This window comes from Onthophagus taurus, chromosome 11, assembly GCF_036711975.1.
Source record: "Onthophagus taurus isolate NC chromosome 11, IU_Otau_3.0, whole genome shotgun sequence".
Taxonomy (NCBI): Eukaryota; Metazoa; Arthropoda; class Insecta; order Coleoptera; family Scarabaeidae; genus Onthophagus; species Onthophagus taurus.
This window is the reverse complement of record NC_091976.1, coordinates 1,528,048-1,552,460: the sequence shown is the minus strand read 5'-3', so window position 1 is coordinate 1,552,460 and position 24,413 is coordinate 1,528,048. Positions and strand designations below refer to the sequence as shown.

Below are 24,413 nucleotides of genomic sequence, written 5' to 3'. Positions count from 1 at the left end.
ATTTGTTTCAAATATCAGAAATATGTTTTTTTAATTTTTAGTTATAGAACCGTAATTTACAGGAAACTGTAAATTTAATTTCTTCGACGAAACTAAAAGAAAAGTTTATTTTTAGTTTTATTCTAAAACAATAAGAAATAGACCTGTTAAACCCTATATTTTTGTAATCAGAAAAAAATAACGAATTTATTAAGCGAATAATCAGTGGTTGTTTCCATTTAAAAAAACGAAAATTGTGATAATATCTCAAAATCTAAAACCGACAAAATTTTTTTGACTACGTCATCAAATTCTCTGTAAAAAAGTGTCCATATAATGTCTTAGTTATAATACTCCACCTATAATAATAACCAAGATAATTACATTTGCGGGTTTTACGATATTTTCAATTTTGGCCTCTAGCGGAAAAACAAAAGACGATAGCCCTATGAGGTTTTCGGCATTAGCAGTTTCTCGAAAAACGAGATCATGACATGTCAGCTACTTTTCTTCTAACTCTTATAGTTTTCGAGTTAGCCTATTCGGACATCGAATTTGAACCACCCTGTACACCCCACGAAAGTTTAACAGATCAAGCGCTCGTGCATATCGCCTTAACTCTACATCCGTTAAAGAATGTTGGGGTATTTTTATTAGTTTTTTGCTACAGTTTTATAACCACAACCCTTTTTATATGGATTAATAAACATTCCTGTACCAATTTTGTTCGCCCTCTTGGTGCGTTTTTGTCGCTTTGATTTTCGTGATACCGTTTTCATGACTAGTCCGCAACCTTGCTTATATGGTTTAATATACAAACCGCTGCCGATCGCTTTTGGTTCCATAGCCCGATTGTGACGTTCGGCTTCTTGTAACTGCTCCCTTGCTATTTTTGCTTCGTTTACGGTTTTTGCAATAGCTGCTGCACCTCCGCCTAAAGAACCGAGAGCACCCAAAGCTGCAAGTATTAAGGGTAAAAAACCTCCCGTCTTGGGAATCTTGATTATTTTTCCGCGCGGTTTAAGTATTCTACCTTGATAAGGTTTCAACAGATTGTAACCCACTTGTACATCTCCCTTTGTATTCGTACTGTTGGTCTGTGCAATCGCTCGCCGCACTAAGTTCATTGCCTGCGTAAACGACAACTTACCGCCACGTTTCAACTTCTGACGAGTTGTCCCTCTACGTCTTAGGGCACGAATTTGCATTCCCATACCCATTATTGTTTTTCCTTTCATTATCGTTGACACTAACCCCGACGATAGTCGCTCTCCTAAGCTTGCGTCTTTACTTCTCAACCGCTCTTTCGCTGTCTTATACAACTCTTTATCGGCTATGTGTCGCTCAGCTAAATTCGATGTCGCTGCGTAGGCAATATCATGCTTTATACAGGCGTCGTCTAATTTATTCACTCCCTGATCTCCACGAACTAATCTCTTTACCAATTTGGTTCCCGGACCGCAATAATTATAACCTGGCAAATGTAGTTCTATCGGAAGCTTATTGATTAATGTATTCACAATACCTCGACCAGACCGTTTGCTTGATCGATGCATACTGTTTCACTGTCCTAACATTCATACCATTATATTTAATAGCTTTCGCACATTATTCGGTGAATATTGGATGGTTAATAATACGCTCACATTTGAAAAAAAATATTTATTTATTTTAAGTCATTACATATTTAAATCTTTCATGAAAAATCTTATTTCTAAATTCGCTGCTTAAGTACAGGTGTAACATATCATTTACATAACTTATTCTATTCTTAAATCTAAGACGATCTAAATACATTTCCTCCCAATTACACTTTCGTGATTGTCTATACGCATAAGTCCATGCATACATTCTATGCATCTCATTTTTACTCTCATCAATCCGCACCTTACCCATGTCTTTATTGATTGTGAAATAATTTAAACAAATCTACATCCAACAAGATTTTATCGAAATTGTACAACATCACTTCCTTACTTATACATATTTATTCAGAACACGATTCATTGAGCATCGTTAACATATTACGTTTCACATCTCCATCCATTGCAGCTAACGCGTTTATAACACTATCATAATATGCTTTGTAATTCACAGTTCTCAATAATTTCAGTCGAGTTGCTACTAAATCTGCTACGTTCCAAAGCTCATGCAACGATTCATATGCAATATATACATATTCTCCACCCCTCTCCAACTTTAAAATCTTGCAAACGTTTTCCATCCAATCGCACGATATACTGACACCACACAACACTATCTGCGACGGAGACTGATTAGCAAAACTGTTTGTGATTGCTGACTTATACATAATAATGTTGTGCCAATCGTTTTCCGTTAATGTTAAACATTGACCTTTTCCCATTAACCTTACCACTGGTTCAAAATGTAAGTCGGCACTTAATCCTATTGCCACACATTTCGTGCGGCTCTTATTTAGTGCATACACTGTTTCCGAAAATAGAGGACCTCTACTTGCTCTTACTGTACTGTCCGACATGTTGGTTAAGCTCTCCATGTTATCTATTCTCGAAACTACTTCATTATTACCGTTAACACTTTGCGTCATAATAAAAGGGCTTAAGTCTGCAAACGAATCTTTTCCATCAGCGACCGCTTGCATATTGTTACCTCACTCTATAACTGTATTAAACTTTTCTTGTTTTAACACCTCTTCAGATGCCACGGGTGTCAACGAGGGTTTTATCAGCTTCGGACTTATGCTCGCTTTTTTTAGACACCGCCTGTTGAACCTCGAGACTTCTCTTCGGTGCTTTTGTATATTGTTGTCTGGAACCCACTAAGTATATATAACATTAATACTTCTGCTGTAAGACAAGTGTTTATGGACTTACTTGTTCTGCGTTGTTATGTCACCACTACGTCGGATGATTTCAATGAAACTAATCTTTTATGAACCTCACTTGCTATTTATGTACATCATTTTAGGTGGGGACGTCACGGTCACAATTAAGGTTGACTTCAAGTTCTCCGTTGAGGTCAAAGTAAAGGTCATTGTTCAGGTCAAGGTTACTGATCAATGTCATGGTCACTCAACGTGATCTTGACCTGAGGTGAGCTCAAAGTAAATCCAACCCGGTCATGCTCCACTCCGCCGGGAGCACCCGAGAAGAGCCATCACTCGACTTGAGTACACCAAAAAGACATCATGAACTGCTAACTCGGGGGCGTCGAGTTGACACCATAAATAATACGTTAAAAAGATATGCAATTGTTTATCATTTATTAAAGACGAGTTCAATAAATTAAATGAAATTTAATTCGGTTGTTTTTCTTTTCCATTTTATATATTAGGATTAGGAATGTGATACATTTAAATTGAATAAAAAAAGTCAGTACAATAAAAATTAATTTATTTAAATTTTAAATTTTAACACTAATTTAAATCTATTTTTAAAAATTTCAAAATTAATTTAACATTTTCAATTGCACAACTGCTTTCCGATTTATAATGATATGCGCAAGAATTTTGACTCAACGAAAGCAAAGGGCAATATATATTATCTTGTAAATTAATAATCACTGGCTTTACCGATGATAATAGGTCTCTCAATACCTTTTCTTTTTGAGATCCCTTTACAAACACCACCTCCACTCCGCATGTATGCTGTTCCAGAATGTCTTTTAGTTGATTATAGGATACATATCCATTCTCGTAATGCAAATGGTGTAAGTTATTCTCCTCCCAACCCACTTGTCGACATTCTCGTTTATTGAGTCTTTCATAACTTATATCAGGTTAAAATATGAAATGGGAAATCGACTCACCATCACCGATAGCCAATTCTTTAACTCGAAATCCCGAAGATAAAGTAAACCCTTGCATATCGATGACTTTAATTGGATTTCTCGATGCCATTATATTTAAGCGATGTAAACTGCTTAAAATAGGAGCTACAACTTCCTCAATTTCTTTATGTTCACAACACTCTTACTTCAATACTGTTGAACACGATTTTCTATCTGCTATTTAAAGCATACCTCCTCCGAAGTGGGGTTTTCAATGGACTCACGTCGTGTAACCTTCATTTCAGGTCACGTACACGGTCAATGTCATGGTCACAATTAAGGTTGACTTCAAGGTCTCCGTTGAGATCAAAGTAAAGGTCAAGGTTACTGATCAAGGTCATGGTCACTAAACGTGATCTTGACCTGAGGTGAGCTCAAAGTAAAGGTCATTGTTTAGGTCAAGGTTTCTGGTCAACGACCCCCTTTGCAATAGCCGATTCTAGAACCTCCTCCCAGAACCTCAGGGCAAGGTCAAGGTCATGGTCACTCAACGTGACTTTGGCCTTGACCTTGACCTGAGGTTCTGAGAGGAGGTTCTAGAATCGGCTTTTATCTACTACTCAGTAGTATAGCTATGTGCGTTCTGGACCAAAATCCCATAAGATTTAACATTGGGGTCGAAAAGTACTTTTTATCCCCACCACTACCTCCTTTCGAGGGTGTAGCCACGCCCACATTTTAAATTCAACCAATCAGAGCGCAGCATTCTCCAAGAACCCTCTTTTTGGCGGGAAATTTGAATGAGGATCGACAGGCCTTATGATGATGACGTCATCATCGAGGCCGGACACAAAGCGTTTGGTTTGGCTTACCGGCTGAGTGCTATGGTGCGGGGTGCGGGCGGGCAGGGCAGGGTGGTTCAATCAGAGCATAGCATTCTCCGAGAACCCTCTTTTAGGCTGGGGATTGAATGAGGCTACCGCCTTATCACGATGACGTCATCGTCGATATATCAAGGCCTTGACACATCCGGACACGAAGCGTTTGGCTTGGAGGTTATAAAATGATAAATATCTCGTTAACGATGCTTCAAATCGAAAAATAAACCAAAAAATTCCCCCCTACAACCCCCTGTCGCCTATAACAAATACGAACAATATGGCACGGGTGAAAACTGCCAAAAGGGCCTTATTTAGTTATCGAGCTGATGACGTCATGCCGCCGGATCGTGTGGAGCTTGGTAGTGGTGACGTCATCTAGACAACCAGTTAGGTGCGGCATTTGGGCGTGGGCCGGTAGGGGGGGCAGGGTGCGAAGTGAGGGGTGTTGGAATTTCATCGAGACCTTGATACATCCGGACACAAAGCGTTTGGTTTGGCTTACCGGCTGAGTGCTATGGTGCGGCGTGCAGGCGGGCAGGGCAGGGTGGTTCAATCGGAGCATAGCATTCTCCGAGAACCCTCTTTTAGGCTGGGGATTGAATGAGGCTACCGCCTTATCACGATGACGTCATCGTCGATATATCGAGGCCTTGACACATCCGGACACGAAGCGTTTGGCTTGGAGGTTATAAAATGGTAAATATCTCGTTAACGATGCTTCAAATCGAAAAATAAACCAAAAAATTCCCCCCTACAACCTCCAATCGCCTATAACAAGCACGAACAATATGGCACGGGTAAAAACTGCCAAAACGGCCTTATTTAGTTATCGAGCTGATGACGTCATTCCACCGGACATGTGAACACAAAGCGTTTGGCTTGGAGGTTATAAAATGGTAAATATCTCGTTAACGATACTTCAAATCGAAAAATAAACCAAAAAAATTCCCCCCCTACAACCGCCCGTCGCCTATAACAAGCACGAACAATATCGCACGGGTGAAAACTGCCAAAAGGGCCTTGGTTAAAACCCCTGTTCAACCGATCGGTTCAACCCCTATCCCTCCCTACAACCTCCTGCCGACTATAATTAGCGTGAACAACATTGCACGGGTGAAAACTGGTAAAAGGACCTTATTTAGTTATCGAGCTGATGATGTCATGCCGCCGGATCGTGTGCAGCTTGGTGGTGGTGACGTCATCTAGACAACCAGTTAGGTGAAGGATGTGTGCCAGTAGGGGGCAGTGGGTGAGGTGCGGAGTGAGGGGTGTTGGAACTTCATCAAAACCTTGATATATCCGGACACAAAAGCGTTTGGCTTGGAATTCTGCCGGGGTTCGAGCATGCGGGGAGTGAAGTGTTGGAACTTAAGAGGGTATAGAGGTGGTGGTAACCTTTATCGCAGACATGTTTATATTTACTTAATAAAAAATAAAGCAACGCTACGGTTGCTGCTAAAAAAAAACATCACGGCAGCAGCTGTCAGTCGGGAGAGATAAGGATTAAAATAAAAAATTATAGAAGATTAGAGATTATTTATTTATTTAAAAAACCATAAATTATATAAATTTAATAAGATACATTTATTATTATTATTACATTCTTCATAGATGAAGTCGGTTTCGTTAACACACAATAAGTGTTCATTACTTTACGTGTTGGATCATAACATTCATTCTCCACTTTTACCCAGAAATGCATTATGGGTATGTGTAGGTCCTTATGTTTCATATAACCAAACAACATTTCCGGCTAATACCCTAATTTACATTAAAGATGCTTGTAGGCAGGCTCCAAAAAAATGTTGTCTTATCAATTCTTGGGGAATTATATTGTTTAATAATGAGAGTTTAATTCGATCCGCACCTGTTAACAGCATGATAAGATGCGCCAATGTCCCCAGGGTAAAGTATCAACTGTCCCCGAAATAATATATCTTTTATCGTCGTGAGAACTAAGTGCAGTTTTGGTTTGCGTAATTGTTGATACTTGGTGGTTTCGCGATTGAAACAATTTTTGGGTGACGAGCATTTCTTTGTCCTCTCGCAAACATACTAAGTAATCATCGAAACTGATTACGTTTTTAACAATAGACGTTTTTATGCCTTTAGCTTTTTTAACTCTATCTCCCCCCTCCACTCGGCATGCATACATCTTCGATCTCAACCCCACAAATTCAGTCATTACCTTACCGGCGTTTTCATCTTTCATCATACCGAGAACTTTTTTATTTACACGAGGAATGTTGTATATATTATTTTCAGGATAATCACTCGTGTCGAAATATTTCGAAGCATCGCGTCGAATCACTTCATATAAATCCGGGCATTCGACTTCGTATATAAGGGAATCAGTATCGGTGTAACAGACTCTGGCCTTGTCCCCAAATCGTCTCCTCATATACGAATAATGAAAATCATATATTTTTAATTTCGATATATCTAAAATACACATACCAACGTAGATGGGTTTATTAAAATAAATTTCCATTTTATTGAGCTCTATAGCAACTAAATTTTCATCGAAGATAATTGAGGATTTGAAATTTGGTTTCGCGATCAACGCCTCAGCGCCGTAACGACCACCCCATTTTGTCACAAGCTTCACAATGGAATGTTTTCGAATATTTTCCATCGTCTTGCCAAATACGGCGTTGTTCATTAATTTGAATAAATTTTTCTCGAAGTCGTTAATCGCCGCGGTTCTAAATTTAGTGTTTAAATCAATATATGATTTCAACCAAGCCGACTGTTTAAATTCCAAAACACGATGAATTTTTGTTAAAATTAAACCATTTTCAATCGCTTGTTGTAAATTACGATAATGCAACACATATCGCTCTTTATTATATAAAGTGCCCATTAATTTGGTTTGTTTTAAATTTGGTGGTGCACGATGTTCTGGGCAAAATGGAAGGTCACAATGTGAATCATGAATGGATTCAGGGTACTCGAGATCAACTTCTAAAATGTAACCTTCAGGGTTATCCTCAGGTACAGTGAAGTTGATGTTGTTTCCCTCAACCCACTTAAATCCGCCATAGGGTAGGTACTGAGACATTGCCCATCCATATTGATTATTGATATCATCATAAATTATAAATTTTGATGGCTCATCTGATTTATAATTAGGTAGATATTTATTATTAGCCGAGGCGTAACGTTTCGAACACTGGCTTAGACCTCCTCGTATACCTCGCTCTATAAACATTGCCATATCAATATCCGTTAATAGCTCAAGTTTTACCCTCGTATACTTCAGCATGCAGTCCCATGTATACCCGGGCAATGTATAGTAATGAGCCGGGTCTAAGCTATACGAATTCAGGCAGCTAGCCCGAAATTTCTCGAATACGTCTGCTAATAACAAAATATCTGTTTTCAAATATAACTCACTGTAATTTCCTAAATTTTGACAGCCAAAAGCGTTCCACACTTCATTAGCATGCGTATAATCAGTATCTGCAATGTGACTGTCGGTCATAGAGTTATAAAATTTAGATTCATCCGGTAATGCAGTTTCATTTAATTTTGTAAAAGAGTCCAAGTAATCATAAGGAAACACTCCTTTACGCGTTAATAAATTGAATTTAGATTCATCTAAATTTGGAAATTGTGTTTTTAAATTTGGAAAGGAATCTATATAACTTGCTAATTTATCTAAACTCGATGCCATGAACCGAAATGAATCAATAAACCGGAATTTAATTAAATTTTGGTCTATATTTTTAGTAAAAGAAATATATCGCTCCTTATTTATAGGTAGCAAATCGATGCGTCCTTCGAAATCTTTTGCTAAATTCTTTATAATAAAGTGACTATCGTACCCACTTAAATTATGAAAGACTACTGGAATCACGTGACTATCCTGATAGTTAATGTTGCAATCCTCATGCGCAGCTCCTCGATATTTACCAGTAAGGTGACAATGGTCTCGAACTCTGACGTCACCTACGTCAAAGCGGTTTTCGCATATATGACAGCATGATAATGAGCGAAACTCCAGTTCTTGCGGTTCGGTAAGGGGTTCCATGGGTAAGGGACATAGGAATATAGTTTCCACATCTTCCGCTAGCTGCTTCATTTCGGTCGCAAACCACTGCTGACAGTTCTCACCGGCATATGATTTGTAAAAGCTCAGGGACTCGTCATATGAGCATTTTACGTAATAACCAATACTATATGGCTTATGTTGTGTATCAGTCTTTGTTGTTGGTATCAGAAGACATTCTAGATCCGCATACACCACAAATGGAACCGGTTCTTTATTTTGAAAATTCTTGAAATATACCATTTCACCTTCCTTCGGCATACGGATGCGGCATTCATTCATTTTAGCACAATCCTCCACGTGTTTTTCTAGACCGGTGGAAGTGTAAAAATAGTGAAGGCAACGTTCACAGAAATATTTTTTCGTATGATGTATCGATAATTGAGATGACACTAGTCGGGATAAATCTTTTATCCAAACGTAGTGAAATCTCGGCTTGAATTCACCATCATCATCCCCATCTTCTTCTTCTACATACTTATCTTGGATGAGTAGCAGGTTAACGTGTCTGCCTCTCCTCTCCTTAGCTAGATAGGAAGGAACTACATTATACCGCCCCTTCTTTAGTGATTCGAGAATGTACACGTTGACCGACACATCGTTTTGTTGTTCAAACCGAGGGATTTGTTTCATGACCATCGGCATTGCTATGTTCTTCATATTTAAAACTTCTGAGTAATGTGGATACATGTAAGTTCGGTCGGTGTGATGATTGGCTGGATAAAGCGCTGAAGTCACTGCCCACGCAAAACATGCTTCATCATCGTTCTTTACATTTACACAAGCATGTTTCAACCTCAGGGCCCTAGGTAATTCAATGTATGACGACCCAAGTTGTGGGGTATATTTATTAATGTTCATCTGTAGGTTTACGATCGCATTTAAAGCCCATCCACTATCTTTTTCTTGAAATTCTTCAAGGTCTTTTAGAACGGGGTCTTGAATGTTGCTCTTAAACCACTCTTCTAAATCGGTGTTGTTATAAATTGCGACATTTCTAGTATTTATATATTTAAATTCAAATACTTCCTTTCCCATTTTCTTAGTTACGAATTCACCACAAAACACAGCGTTAACTTTCAATGTTGATTTTTTCACATCATTAGTCATTCTCCTTATTATCATTTTTTTAGCATCTTCCATAAATTGTCGAGGGTCCTTGTGGGTCAGGTTAATGATGATCCCCGTTCTCATTCTGTTGGAGAACGCCGTCTGAAGGTCTTGCCATTTTACCCGCAAGCTTCTAAAGTTCTCGCGAGTCGGGTGAGTTGGTTTGTACCCGGTCCCAGTTACGTACCGGAGCGATTTTAGCATGCTTCGGAATCCATGCATGTGACCAGCACAAGTGGTTATGTGGTGCTTTTCACCACTTGTGTTGGCTACCTTTAGCGCAGCGTTCATCACCTTAATATTACGATTACAGTCCTTTATTGCGGGCTCTATATCTTCCCCATCAGCAGTTACAACTCTATGACGCATTTCCTCAACTAGTCTTGAAAAAGACAGGGTTTTGACTGATGTTGAAGCCATTCTAGAACAGCGAAAATTGCGGTTATAACTTCTCGCATGAGATGCAGGATATTAATAAGTTTTTGTCTAATATCAAAGCCTTATATACACATTTTAATTAAAGAAACAAGTTTTGATAATTATTATAATTGGGAAATAACTTTTGATAATCATTAAATCGAAAATAAATTATCTGTTAAGGGGAAGCTAATTATAATATAGAAACTCTACGTGTGGACATGAGTTAATACGCCGGTGACCTTGATAAACATATAGGATTGTTTAAAAATAATTGCAAGTGTCATCACAATTTTTAAAGTTATTTTTAAATTTATATATGCAACATACACATTATACTTGCACGTTTTATGATAATATTACGCAACATTACGTAATCATCAGCTTCAACACCATATTCATTCGGACAATTACGAAAATGACTACGCTTATATCAGGGGAGCGACTTCATATCAAAGGATAGCTAAGGTAAACACTTAAATAATGATATGAAGATGATGTGAATGTTAAATATTAATTTACGCTTTAGCAGAAAATCCTATTTTTATATGTATGTATACATATAACCAAAGCCCGGACAGTTTAGGAAAGTGATCCTAAAACGCCTCCCACTCCAGTCTCAATATTCAATGAACTAAATCGAAGCGTACGCTTATCAAGGTATACGTTTAGTGTGGAGGGGGCGCACGTTTCCTAAACTGTCCGGGCTCTGCAATAACAATCTAGCGCGTGACCTTGAGATAACTAACGTGATAATCGAAGAATTCCCACACTTACATGATATTAAATCCGCAAACGACGGAAGTTGATGTTCAACTGACCGATTTATAAATTGCTAGGTAAATTTGATAGGTAGCTGCGCCCCCCCCCCCCCCCCCCCCTCTACTTCCTTAATAAATTATTATTTAATTTCCTCTCACGTCAACCCGTTCATCAACGATTCCCATCATTGTTCCAAAAAAACATAATTATTTATTAATTTTAAAAAATCTTTTATACTTGCACGTTTTATGTTTTCTGGATTATCTTAATAAACTTTAACAATTTTACTTATAATATTACGCAACATTACGTAATCATCAGCTTCAACACCGCGCGGGCTGTAGATCATGATCTATCCAGGCTAGGTCTTAGGGGGGGACAGGGGTTGAACCGGTATTCAACCGGTTGAACAGGGGTTGAACCAACGCCCTTTTGGCAGTTTTCACCCGTGCCATATTGTTCGTGCTTGTTATAGGCGATTGGAGGTTGTAGGGGGGAATTTTTTGGTTTATTTTTCGATTTGAAGCATCGTTAACGAGATATTTACCATTTTATAACCTCCAAGCCAAACGCTTCGTGTCCGGATGTGTCAAGGCCTCGATATATCGACGATGACGTCATCGTGATAAGGCGGTAGCCTCATTCAATCCCCAGCCTAAAAGAGGGTTCTCGGAGAATGCTATGCTCCGATTGAACCACCCTGCCCTGCCCGCCTGCACGCCGCACCATAGCACTCAGCCGGTAAGCCAAACCAAACGCTTTGTGTCCGGATGTATCAAGGTCTCGATGAAATTCCAACACCCCTCACTTCGCACCCTGCCCCCCCTACCGGCCCACGCCCAAATGCCGCACCTAACTGGTTGTCTAGATGACGTCACCACTACCAAGCTCCACACGATCCGGCGGCATGACGTCATCAGCTCGATAACTAAATAAGGCCCTTTTGGCAGTTTTCACCCGTGCCATATTGTTCGTATTTGTTATAGGCGACAGGGGGTTGTAGGGGGGAATTTTTTGGTTTATTTTTCGATTTGAAGCATCGTTAACGAGATATTTACCATTTTATAACCTCCAAGCCAAACGCTTCGTGTCCGGATGTGTCAAGGCCTTGATATATCGACGATGACGTCATCGTGATAAGGCGGTAGCCTCATTCAATCCCCAGCCTAAAAGAGGGTTCTCGGAGAATGCTATGCTCTGATTGAACCACCCTGCCCTGCCCGCCCGCACCCCGCACCATAGCACTCAGCCGGTAAGCCAAACCAAACGCTTTGTGTCCGGCCTCGATGATGACGTCATCATCATAAGGCCTGTCGATCCTCATTCAAATTTCCCGCCAAAAAGAGGGTTCTTGGAGAATGCTGCGCTCTGATTGGTTGAATTTAAAATGTGGGCGTGGCTACACCCTCGAAAGGAGGTAGTGGTGGGGATAAAAAGTACTTTTCGACCCCAATGTTAAATCTTATGGGATTTTGGTCCAGAACGCCCATAGCTATACTACTGAATGGCGTTAAGCTAAATATTACTGATGAGTCGCGAAACCTGGGAATCACTATTGATTCTACTCTTAGATTTCGTAAACATGTCGCTTCTCTTCTCCAGCGTGCTTATGCCACGTTGAAGCTACTATATGGCAATAGACAACTGCTTAATCAGCGTCTGAGAGCGCAGCTTTGTGATGCACTGGTGTTAAGCATTTTTAATTATGGGGATGTTCTATATGGCTCCTGTTTAGATGTTGCCGAGTCGTTGCGTGTTCAACGTGTGCAAAATGCATGCTTACGCTTTATATTTGGCATTCGAAAGCGAGAAAAAATATCCCATACCTTAAACTGGATTGGGTGGTTAAATATGTCTCGGCGTCGTAAATTGCACTCTGCTTGTTTTTATCGAAGAATTATTTTCAATCAAAAGCCTCCCTACTTGTTAAATAAATTGAGATACCGCTCTGACGTGCATAACATCAACATCCGTCGTCGTTCTTCCTTGTCTATACCCCAACATAGATTGCAAATTTTTGAACGATGTTTTTCATATAGTATACCTAATTTGATCAATAGCATTCCTACTGATATTAACAATAAATCTAAGAGTAGTTTTAAATTTTTTTACAAAGCATATCTTCTTCGGCAGCAGGGTGATTTAAGATAAACAAGCTTTTGCTTGACGGGATATATATATAGTATGTATAAAACTATCCCTTCTTTCTTATCCTTCCTCTTCTATTTATTTTTCTTTTTCTTCTTTTTCTATTTCTTTTTTTTTCTATTTCTTTTTCGGCTCCTTCCTTTATTCTTCTTTTACTTTTACTTCTTTCTTACCTTATTGTGTTACTGCATGATCGGATTCTGTTTATATATATTTTCTATATTGATCAAGGGACCGATGAAAAACAATAACACCTGAGTCCATCAGGTGCATTGACTCGGTTTCCTTTGGTAAACCGCTTATTATTTATGATTTAGTACTTCATTTTTTTTTATATAGTATAATTCACTTTTTTTTTTACTTTTTTTTTTACCTGATATTTTCTTTTGTAATTGTAAATTGTACTCTTTTTTTTTGGTTTCACCAATAAATATATTATTATATTATTATTATTATTATTATACTTAATTGGTACCAGTATCAAAACAAATGAACCAACACCAAAACTTTTTTCTTTCGAATCCATATATACAACCCTTTTAAAATCATTCCCAACACTAACCTCTACACCGGATTTTTCTTCACCAGTCAAACATCAAACAACACACAAAATTATAACTAATTCTCATTTACCGTTTTGTCGTCCTCGACGTTTAGATGTACATAAACACGCAATAGCCAAAAGGGAATTTGATCAGATGGTAGCCATGGGAATATGTCGACCCTCTTCTTCTTCAACAGCATCGCCTCTACACATGGTCCCAAAAAGGATTCCAATGATTGGAGACCATGTGGAGATTATCGACAATTAAATAACGTTACTATTCCGGACCGATATCCCCTTCCACATATTCAGGATTTCAACTTACATTTGAATGGATGCAAAATTTTTTCAAAAGTCGATTTAGTAAGGGCATATCATCAAATTCCGGTGGAAGAAGAAGACATTCCCAAGACAGCTATCACTACTCCTTTTGGTCTTTTCGAGTTTACTCGTATGCCCTTTGGCCTCCGTAATGCTGCTCAGACCTTTCAGAGATTCATAAATGAAGTTCTTTCGGGTCTCAACTTCTTATTCGTTTATTTAGATGACATTCTCATTGCAAGTCATAACGAAGAAGAACATTATGTACATCTGGAGAAGTTATTTGAACGGTTAAGTACATTCAATATCAACATCCAACCATCTAAATGTGTTTTTTAAATGTGTGTGGAGTTACTTCCATTGATTTTCTTAGCCATCATATCACTAGCGATGGTATTCAACCTTCTAAGTCTAGGATCAAAATTTCCCAAACCAAAAACATTGAAGGAACTACAAAGATTTTTGGGCATGATTAATTTTTATCATAGATTTTTACCGAACATTTCTAATATTTTATCACCCCTTCATAATCTTTCATCATCGCTTTATTCAATTAAACAAAAATTAATAACATCTTGGTCAGATCAACATGAAATTTCCTTCGCAACAGCTAAAGATCTTCTAACGAAATCTACCGTTCTGGCTCATCCATCTCCTCACGCTTCGCTGTCACTTACCACAGACGCTTCTAATACAGGTATAGGAGCAGTTCTGAGCCAAATTATTGATGAAAAACCGCAACCATTAGCATTTTATTCACACAAACTTTCTCCTAGTCAAGTTAAATATTCAACGTTCGACAGAGAGCTATTGGCAATATATTCTGCCATAAAATTTTTTAATCATTTCCTACACGGAAACAATTTTACAGTTTTCACCGACCACAAACCTATAACTACGGCAATATTTTCATCAACAGAAAAAACACCAAGACAAACCAGGTACCTAAATTACATAACACAATATACATCCGATGTGAGATACATTAAGGGAAATCCCAATATTGTTGCAGACGCTTTGTCCAGGACAAATATTGAATCCCTAAATTCTCAGTACCCTGACACACTTACACTTTACAAAGCTCAACTCACAGATATCGAATTGTCGAACCTACTACATAAACAATTTTCTCACACTCACACTACAACACCCTATCAATTATTGCTACAACCCACAACGCTACCTGATATCAAATTATGGTGTGAAATATCAACGGAATCTCCGCGAATCTACATTCCGCAGCAATTTAGAGAAATAGTTATACAAAAATTTCATGGTTTATCTCACCCTGGCATTCGAGCAACCATTCATTTAATAAAAACAAAATTCTTTTGGCCTCATATGTCGAAACAAATTCGTATTTGGACAAAATCATGTTTACAATGCCAGAAAGTTAAGATACAAAGGCATACAAAATCGCCAATTCTCAAAATCAAAGTTCCAAAAGTTCGATTTGAACACATTCACATTGATTTGGTTGGCCCACTTGTTCCATCTCTTGGATGTACTTATCTGCTCACAGTCGTTGAGCTTTTCACACGGTGGCCAGAGGCTTTTCCTCTAAAAGATATCTCTGCAGCCTCTATTGCAGATACTCTTTTCAGGCATTACTTCAGCCGTCTCGGTATTCTTACCATGATCACTCACGATCAAGGACGACAATTCGAATCACTATTATTTTCAAAATTCCAATTATTTTTAGGTACTCATCAAATACACACATCTGCTTATCACCCACAAAGTAACGGTATGATTGAACGATTTCACCGTACTTTGAAATCAGCGATTATTGCTCGAGGTAATTCTACTAGATGGAACAATGACTTGCCTTTGATTCTCCTAGGTCTCAGGTCATCCCTAAAGGAGGATTTAGGTTGCTCATCCGCTGAATTGGTTTATGGTCAGCAACTCAGATTACCAGGAGAATTTTTCTTACCTACCGAACCATCAATTGAAACTGAACCATTATTATCACGTTTAAAATCATCTTTTGCTGACATTAAAGCAGTTCAGTCTTTTTTCAGCGTTTTGTTCACAAAGAATTATTCAGGTCAAACTTTGTATTTGTTAAAATTACTGGAATTAAACCTACGTTGTCTCCTAGGTACGAAGGTCCCTTCAGAGTGTTGAAGAGATTTTCAAAATTTTTCGTTGTATTGAAAGACAGTAAAGTAATAAATGTAAGCCTCGATTTGCTGAAACCGGCTTTCTTTCTGAACGAAAACGTTTCTCCTGAAGTCAACAATTTAATAATTAATAAAACTAAAAAAGTACATTTTAAATTTTAATTCAAATTTTTGACTAAATGTTATCCCTCTTTCTGTTCTTTCTTTATAGGAGGGGAAGTGGATGTAGCGTGCTGTGGCAGCAGCTCCATTTAAAAACATAAAATTGTATTTCATTTGTTATTATTTTTATATTTGCACACAATTGTTTTTGAAGCAAAACATAACTGACGCAAAATAAAAAGTCATCCAAAAGTTAATTTTATAATTTTATTATTATGTTGGCTAATACCTCATAGCCACATATATAATAGAATATTCAATCACGTCAAATAGGCATTACATGTTAACCAGCATGGATTTATCCCTAATAGATCTGTAGAAACAAACTTATTTATCTTAAATGAATATGTTAGTTCTGAATTGGATGGAAAAGGTCAGGTTGACGTCATACACACTGACTTTGCTAAAGCGTTCGGTAAAGTGAATTATGATGTACTTTTAGACAAGTTAGCTTTGTATGGTTTTTCTAAACAAACATTTAATTTTTTTGTATCTTATTTGGAAAACAGACATTTCTACGTTACTTATAAACATAGTGAGTCACAAAAATTTAAAATAAAATAAGGAGTAACCTAGGGCCTTTACTCTTCTTACTGTTTATTAATGACTTGCCGTCCATTATAAAAGAATCTGAATGCCTACTGTTTGCTGACGACCTAAAACTGTTTCGAAGTATACGTGATGAAAATGATTGTGTGTGTCTACAATCTGATCTTAGAAGACTAATGATTTGGTGCAACGAGAATAGGCTCCACCTTAATGCGGAAAAATGTGAAAAAATTACTTTCACTTTAAAGAAAGTACCGATTGTTTATGAGTATTATATCAATAAACTGAAAAACATTGTGAGGAAAAAAGATTTGGGAGTAATATATACACAAAGCTTTAACTTTGAGAGCACGTAAAAGCTACAACTGCATGAGCTTTAAGGTTGTTAGGATTTATTATAAGAAACTGTCACTCCTTTTTCAATATTGACACCATAAAGTACCTATATAATTCATTAATTAGATCAAAACTGGAATATGCTGTTGTGGTATGGTACCCTGGATCATTCGAATATCATTGAGACAAATTTATTAAATATATTTTCTACAAAGAATACAATAGTTTTATTGGTTTTCAGTCTTATGAATTCGCTCGGAGATATTTTGATATGACAAAATTGTCGGTCAGATGGGGTGTGATAAGTTGTGGTTATCTGCAACTGACAATTAAATAAAATGGTAATATTATACAGGGTGATTCACATAAGAACCGACACAGAGCAGGGACATGTAGAGGACAATAAATTAAGATAATTTAACGTAACTTACCTCTATACTAAGTTGTACACCTCAGGAGTTATAGGCCTTCAAAGTTGGCTCTTAAATTTTTAAAAAGTCTAATATCTTCGTAATACATTAAGCTAGAAAAACCAAATTTGGTATACGTTATGAGTGTACCAAGAGTATTAATTGGTAGCAAATTGAACTCAATTGAGGCATTTCATAGGGTTAATTAAGGGTGATGGTACCCTAAATTTTGACAAATTTTTTTAACCTTTTGGCGGATTTAATACATTACTACTTCATTTCATGTGGAATTTAATTCTAAAACTTTTCTTACCCCTATTATTTTTTAAAAAACTTTGTCGTTTTCATAAAAAACTTAAATAACTAAAGACACGTATTTCGTAATGTTACTTAAAATAAGAGGAAATTTAGTAGTCGGCTATGAAATTGTACGTAAAACTTGACGACAAAGTTATAAAGTTATTTGACGACAAGGTTTTCTCCATCTTTTCTCCATCACCTTTCATTCTTGAGTTATGATCGATTTTAACACCAAAAGTACCCAATTTTGACATTTTGGGGATTTTCTCTTTATCACCTAAAAATCATTACATCTAAACTAAATTTATTTATGGATGATGTCTTCTTAGTTGACAATAAACAACTTATTCCTAAAAAACTTTTCTCCATCACCTTTCATCCTTGAGTTATGATCAATTTTAATACCAAAAGTACTCAATTTTGATATTTCGGTGATTTTCTCTTTATCATTAGAAAATCATTATAACTAAACCAAATCTGTTTATGAGTAATGTCCTTTTAGTTCATAATAAACAATTTATTTCAAATAAACTTTTCTCCATCACCTTTAATTTTTGAGTTATGATCTATTTCAATACCAAAAATACTAAATTTTGACATTTTGGTGATTTTTTCTTTATCACTAGAAAATCATTATAACTAAACCAAATCTGTTTATGGATGATGTCTTTTTAGTTCATAATAAACAATTTATTTCAAATAAACTTATCTCCATCACAATTAATTTTTGAGTAATGGTCGATTTTGATAACAAAAGTACTCACTTTTGACATTATGGGGATTTTCTCTTTATCACTAGAAAATCATTACATCTAAACAAAATCTGTTTATCAATAATATCTTTTTAGTTCATAATAAACAAATTATTCCTAAAAAACTTTTCGTCATCACCTTTCATTCTTGAGTTATGATCGATTTTAAAACCAAAAGTACTTAATTTTGACATTTTAGGGATTTTCTCTTTATACCTAGAAAATTATTATGCCTAAATTAAATTGGTTTATGGATGATGTCTTTTTAGCTCATAATAAACAGTTTATTTCTCAAATTACGTACAATTTCACAGCCGACTACTGAATTTTCGATGATGCTACTTAAAGCATTAACAAGATACGCGTCTTTAGTTTTTTGAGTAAATGTTTTATGGGGCTCAACTGATTAAGTATTGGTTGTTAATCACTATTTTATATTGCGGCCTGATTTTAGTAGATGTTGTTCAATAGATCTTAATTGTTCTACTATTAAGACAGTTGAAACATGTAATTAGGGTAACCTACTGTTTGTTTAAATAAATAAATAAATCTTCAAATTTTTGAATCGAAGTCTCTTTTAATTCTTGGCCCCATCTTGTCATATCAAAAACTTCTATCTTATGCCGCGGATCGGGAATTAAAACTGCACGTAGAAATATTTACCTGCGAGACTTTCGTACGCACGAAAAAAACTCCTATACTATATAAAATCGCAAAGAAATTTTCTGCTCTATGCAATGCAAGTATATATTAGCAAGTAATTACTTGATTTTACAAGCAATTTGCTATCTGAATGTTAACGACGTCATAATTTTTATATGATAGGGCTAAAACTCAAAATTCATATAGAATCGACAGGAAATTTACTTTTTCATACCGACAGTGTATAATGTTAAGCGATCAGTAAACAGGTATTTCCTCCATTAGTACTGGCGTCGTTTTCTGTATGGCCAAAAAGTCAAATTTTGTTTGGCAAAAATTTTATAATATCAAACATTCTGATAAGAATTTCTTGTCATTTTTTGTTTCCTCTGTCACTAAGTTTTGCTTCATCTTGTCAATAGTCTGTCCTTTTTTAAGTTTGGACTCCAACTTCTTCCATTTGCAATAATTTTGGTTGCTCGTGACTTGAAACCTTAGGCCGTTCGTCCATCGAGAAAACCAATACAAGGCGATTGGTCGTAGGTGACTAATTGCGAGCGATTAGTCGCGTGTGTTTTCGTACACCAAGGAAACCATTGGAAACCATTTAGAAAGATGTCATCGACGGATGAGGATGTAGTTGCTGAGTATATGTACCTTCAAAGGCGAATAAAAAGACGTAAACGATTTTGGGTGCACCCGGATTTTCAAAAAAATAAAGAAAAGCGGTGGTTTAAAATCGCAAGCGAATTCAAGGACCATGTGAAATTCAAACAAACTTATAGAATGAGTAGAGAGAGTTTTCTTGAGCTTGAAAGGCTCGTAGGTCCAATAATTCAGAAGAAAGATACCAACTACCGAGATGCCGTAGGAGTCTCTGAAAGGCTGCTGATAACTTTAAGGTATGTATACAGGGTGATTCATAAGTAATGGGCCAAATTGTAAATGTACGTTCAGGAGGCCAAAATAATAATATTTTCATTAACAATAATGGGTCTTAGTCTGCTCCTTACTGAGATACAGGATGTTAAAGCGAAAAAAATAAAATAGATTTTTGTTAATAGATCAGCTACTTTTCTACATAATGACTCATAGTTGACTTATAGTTTTTGTAAGGGTAAACAATAATGTGTGAGAGGATTTGAGTTAACTCGTAGATGTCGCCACATGCGCCATATGAATTAGATGAAATCAGCTACAAATTTTTTATCGCTCATTATTTTACAACATACTTGTTTAATTTGGATAGCCCCATCATTTCTGTAGAAAAAAGCTATACTTCTTTGATCTTGAAAATATTAACGATTTTCGAGATATTTGAATTTTACTAATTCACTACACTACATTTCACGGTGGTCGACGTAGCATTAATCTGTTAAGACACAAGCATGGCATGGAATGTTGACATTTACCTAACCGTAATTGATAATTGATAACAATATTAAACTGAAACCATAAAAAAATTACGTAATAAAACAATCATATTGTACGCCAATTAACTGGCGTACAATAACGCCAGTTAATAAAACGAAATACAACATTAGAACAGACTTGAACTAAGACCACTTACGACAACTGTTATCAAAACCTACATGTTAATGTTGTGCGAAGTTAAATTAAATTTAAGCTTAATTATGAGCTACTGCAAAAGGTTTTCAACATGACCACCACCAGCATTTATACACGCATTTAACCGTTTGGTTAAGGATTGTCTGACTTTAAAAAATGTAGCAGGATTATTTCGTATTGAATTGGCTGCATCTTGAATTCTATTCCATAACTCGTCTCGTGTATTTATAGTAGGTTCAGCATAGACCATTGATTTCATGTAACCCCACACATAAAAATCAAGTGGATTAAAATCGGGACTGCGAGGTGGCCACTGAAATTCACTACCACGTCCAATCCAACGGTGAGGGAATGTTTCATTCAGATGTTCGCGCACAGCACGTGAAAAATGTGGAGGAGCACCGTCTTGCATGAACCACATATTTCTTCTTAGTTGTAATGGAAGATCTCCCAAGAGGTCGACTAAGTCATTATTTAAAAAAATTAAATATGACTCTCCATTTAAATTAGGAGGTAATTCAACTGGGCCCAGTAATGTATTGCCTATTACACCGCACCACACATTTATTTTAAACTCGTGCTGGAAATGTCTATCTTTTTTTAAACGAGGGTTTTCGGTTTCCCAGGCATGACTATTTCGCCAATTAAAAACTCCGCGTCTGGTAAAGGTTGCTTCATCCGTGAAAAGAATGTTATTTAGGAATGTTGGATTATTATTCAATTTTCCTTTTAGCCACTGACAAAATTGAACTCTGATTCGATAATCTGTTGGAAGTAAATTTTGCACAGGTATAAAATGATAGGGATATAAATTTTCCTTGTGTAAAATTCTAGTCACGGATGGTTGGCTTATTCCAGTTGCTGCAGACAATCGACGAGTGCTTATTTCAGAATTTTGCGCAATTCTTACCAAAATTTCATCTTCTTGCTGCGGAGTGATAATCTTAGGACGTCCTGTATGATATTTTGGACGAAATGAACCTGTTTCACCCAATCGATTATAAATATTTTCAAATATCTTCCGGTTTGGCTGCCTTCTGTAAGGGTACATTTCACGATATTTTCTGGATGCTGCTTGCCCAGAAAAACGTTCTTGTGCGTAAACGCACAACATGTCTCTCATTTCTTCGTTTGAAAAATGATTATGTCTCGGCATTTTGATTTATGTTAGGACAAGAATGAATCAGTTTACTTAACAATAAAATGTTTTAAACTATTCATTAAACGTAAAAGCTCATTGACGTTTCATAATTCATATGGCGCATGTGGCGACATCTACGAGTTAACTCAAATCCTCTCACACATTATTGTTTACCCTTACAAAAACTATAAGTCGACTATGAGTCATTATGTGGAAAAGTAGCTGATCTATTAACAAAAATCTATTTTATTTTTTTCGCTTTAACATCCTGTATCTCAGTAAGGAGCAGACTAAGACCCATTATTGTTAATGAAAATATTATTATTTTGGCCTCCTGAACGTACATTTACAATTTGGCCCATTACTTATGAATCACCCTGTATAATATGATAAAAACAGAAATAAAGATTTCTCATAATTCATTATTATAATTTACGAGAATTTATGTCAAAGTTATTTTATAATCGATAACAGTAAATTTATCTAAAAAAGTTATTTAACAACAAATAGATTGAAGCTATACCATCACCAAATCGTGGTTAGATTAATTGCACTGCAATTTAAACTTACTAAAACTTCAAATACTTCTAAATAAAAATGTAAATAATTTTTGAACATTTTTATTAATAAATAATATTTTAATAAAATATTGTAGGAACTAAAAAATAATTCTTTCGGAGACTTTTTAAACCATTTAATATTGTTGATTACAAGTGTACCCCTGATAATTGGAATACTGCTGATAACTGGAAGCTGTCGATGTTTCACTGTAGTCTTGAAGCAGTGAACTGTTGCTTGCGGATGTTGGTGTCGTAGTACGCGAAGGGTTAAATACATTGTCAATGCCATCTAACACATGGCGACGAAAGTTGCGAAACTGAAGGTCAGTCATATTTTCAACTTCAGGAACCAAGCTCAGCAGAAAAGTTTTTCGGGCACTATCAGCCTGATGGTTTAATTTTTTCTTTTTTTCCTGGAAATACTCTATAAAAACATCATCGGCTTTTGATATTACTGTCTTCTTTCCTTTCCTTTGTTTCTCATTTAGTATTTGATTACCGTTTTTTGACGCACCTTTTCCTATTTCCCCCGAATTTAGGTTTGGAGAAGCTGGCTGAATATTCCTGCTTCTATCCATTTCACAACTTATTTGCGTTTCGTGTGAGAAGACGTCCTCTTCTTTTGAGTGTTCCTGATCTTCCTCATTATTGTCAGCGAATATTGTTTCTGTATTATCATTGCTTCCGGGTGAGGGAAGGTTGCTAGGTGTTTCTTCATTATTTTGAATTTTTATATATGGTATAATAAATTCCATATATTCATTTAAATAATATGGCACTTTTCTGCCTGAACCACTGGGTTGCATCTTTCGTTTTCGGACAAACACGGTCCTTAAATTTTTCCATTTCTCCTTGCAGTTCTCCACTGAAAAAAAATGATATCTTTGATATATGTTTACTAAACAACATTTGTGTTTAACTATCTAATTTATTTTGAAATTATATAGTAAATATTTCTTATAACACTTGTTTTTGCTACGAGGATTTTTCTTTAAGAAAATATACCATTGTTAATTATATTTTGCTATTTTCCTCCCTTTTCCAGGTATCTGGCCACTGGAAGCAAATATACTGATCTGTCAAGTTATTTTTTGTGAGGAGACAGTACGATTAGCCACATTGTTGCAGATACTACAGCTGCTATATGGGAAGCCTTATATCCATGTTACATGAAAGTTCCTTCCAAAGAAGAATGGCTCCGAATTGCTGACCGTTTTTAAGAACTTTGGAATCTGCCAAATTGTATTGGCGCGATAGAAGGAAAACATATCCGTATTCAGAAGATTCCTAAGTCTGGATCAACAAATTTTAACTACAAAGGATACCATTCGGTTGTTCTAATGGCAGCTTGTGATGCTGATGCATGCTTTACAATGATTGAAGCCGGGCATGCTGGTCGGAATAGTGATGGGGGAGTATTTAAAGCTTCAAGAATGGGTCGTTGGCTGCAAAGAGAAGGAAATAGGCTAAATTTGCCAAATAACCGGCAACTTATTCATGATGAAACGGGAGGGAATTTTCCGTTTTACTTTGTTGCAGATGAAGCATTCCCAATTGCGACGTATATGTTGCGTCCCTACAAGAAGACTATTAAATAATTGCAAGAGAATTTTTAACTACAGATTAAGTAGGGCACGCAAAAGCATTAAATGTGCATTTGGAATGATGAACAGTAAATTTGCAGTTCTTTCCACACCTATAGCAAGCAAGAATATAAAAACTGTCAATAACATACTCCGATTAATTTAGGATTTAATTTCCACCAATTATTAAATCCATCAGATCAGCAAATTTTTTATCCATTCGGTGTGTCTACGTTCTCAAATGAACGATAGCAAAAGCAAAATATTGATGCTTTGGAAGGAAAATGAGCAATCCAAGTATGTAAACCTTTTTCGCCGTT

At 36.4% G+C, this 24,413-nt stretch overlaps 1 protein-coding gene across 1 annotated transcript; it reads right to left on the bottom strand.

Moving 5' to 3' along the window:
* Positions 1 to 6,480: 6,480 nt before the first annotated feature.
* Positions 6,481 to 10,140, bottom strand: LOC139431788 (uncharacterized). Its single transcript, XM_071199954.1, has one exon. It carries the CDS (start codon positions 10,138 to 10,140, stop codon positions 6,481 to 6,483), a length of 3,660 nt encoding a protein of 1,219 aa, XP_071056055.1.
* Positions 10,141 to 24,413: the final 14,273 nt, after the last annotated feature.

What these genes read in the sequence shown, in the direction of transcription:
- LOC139431788 (XM_071199954.1), bottom strand. Translation starts at nt 10,140, where the DNA reads ATGCGTCATAGAGTTGTAACTGCTGATGGGGAAGATATAGAGCCCGCA.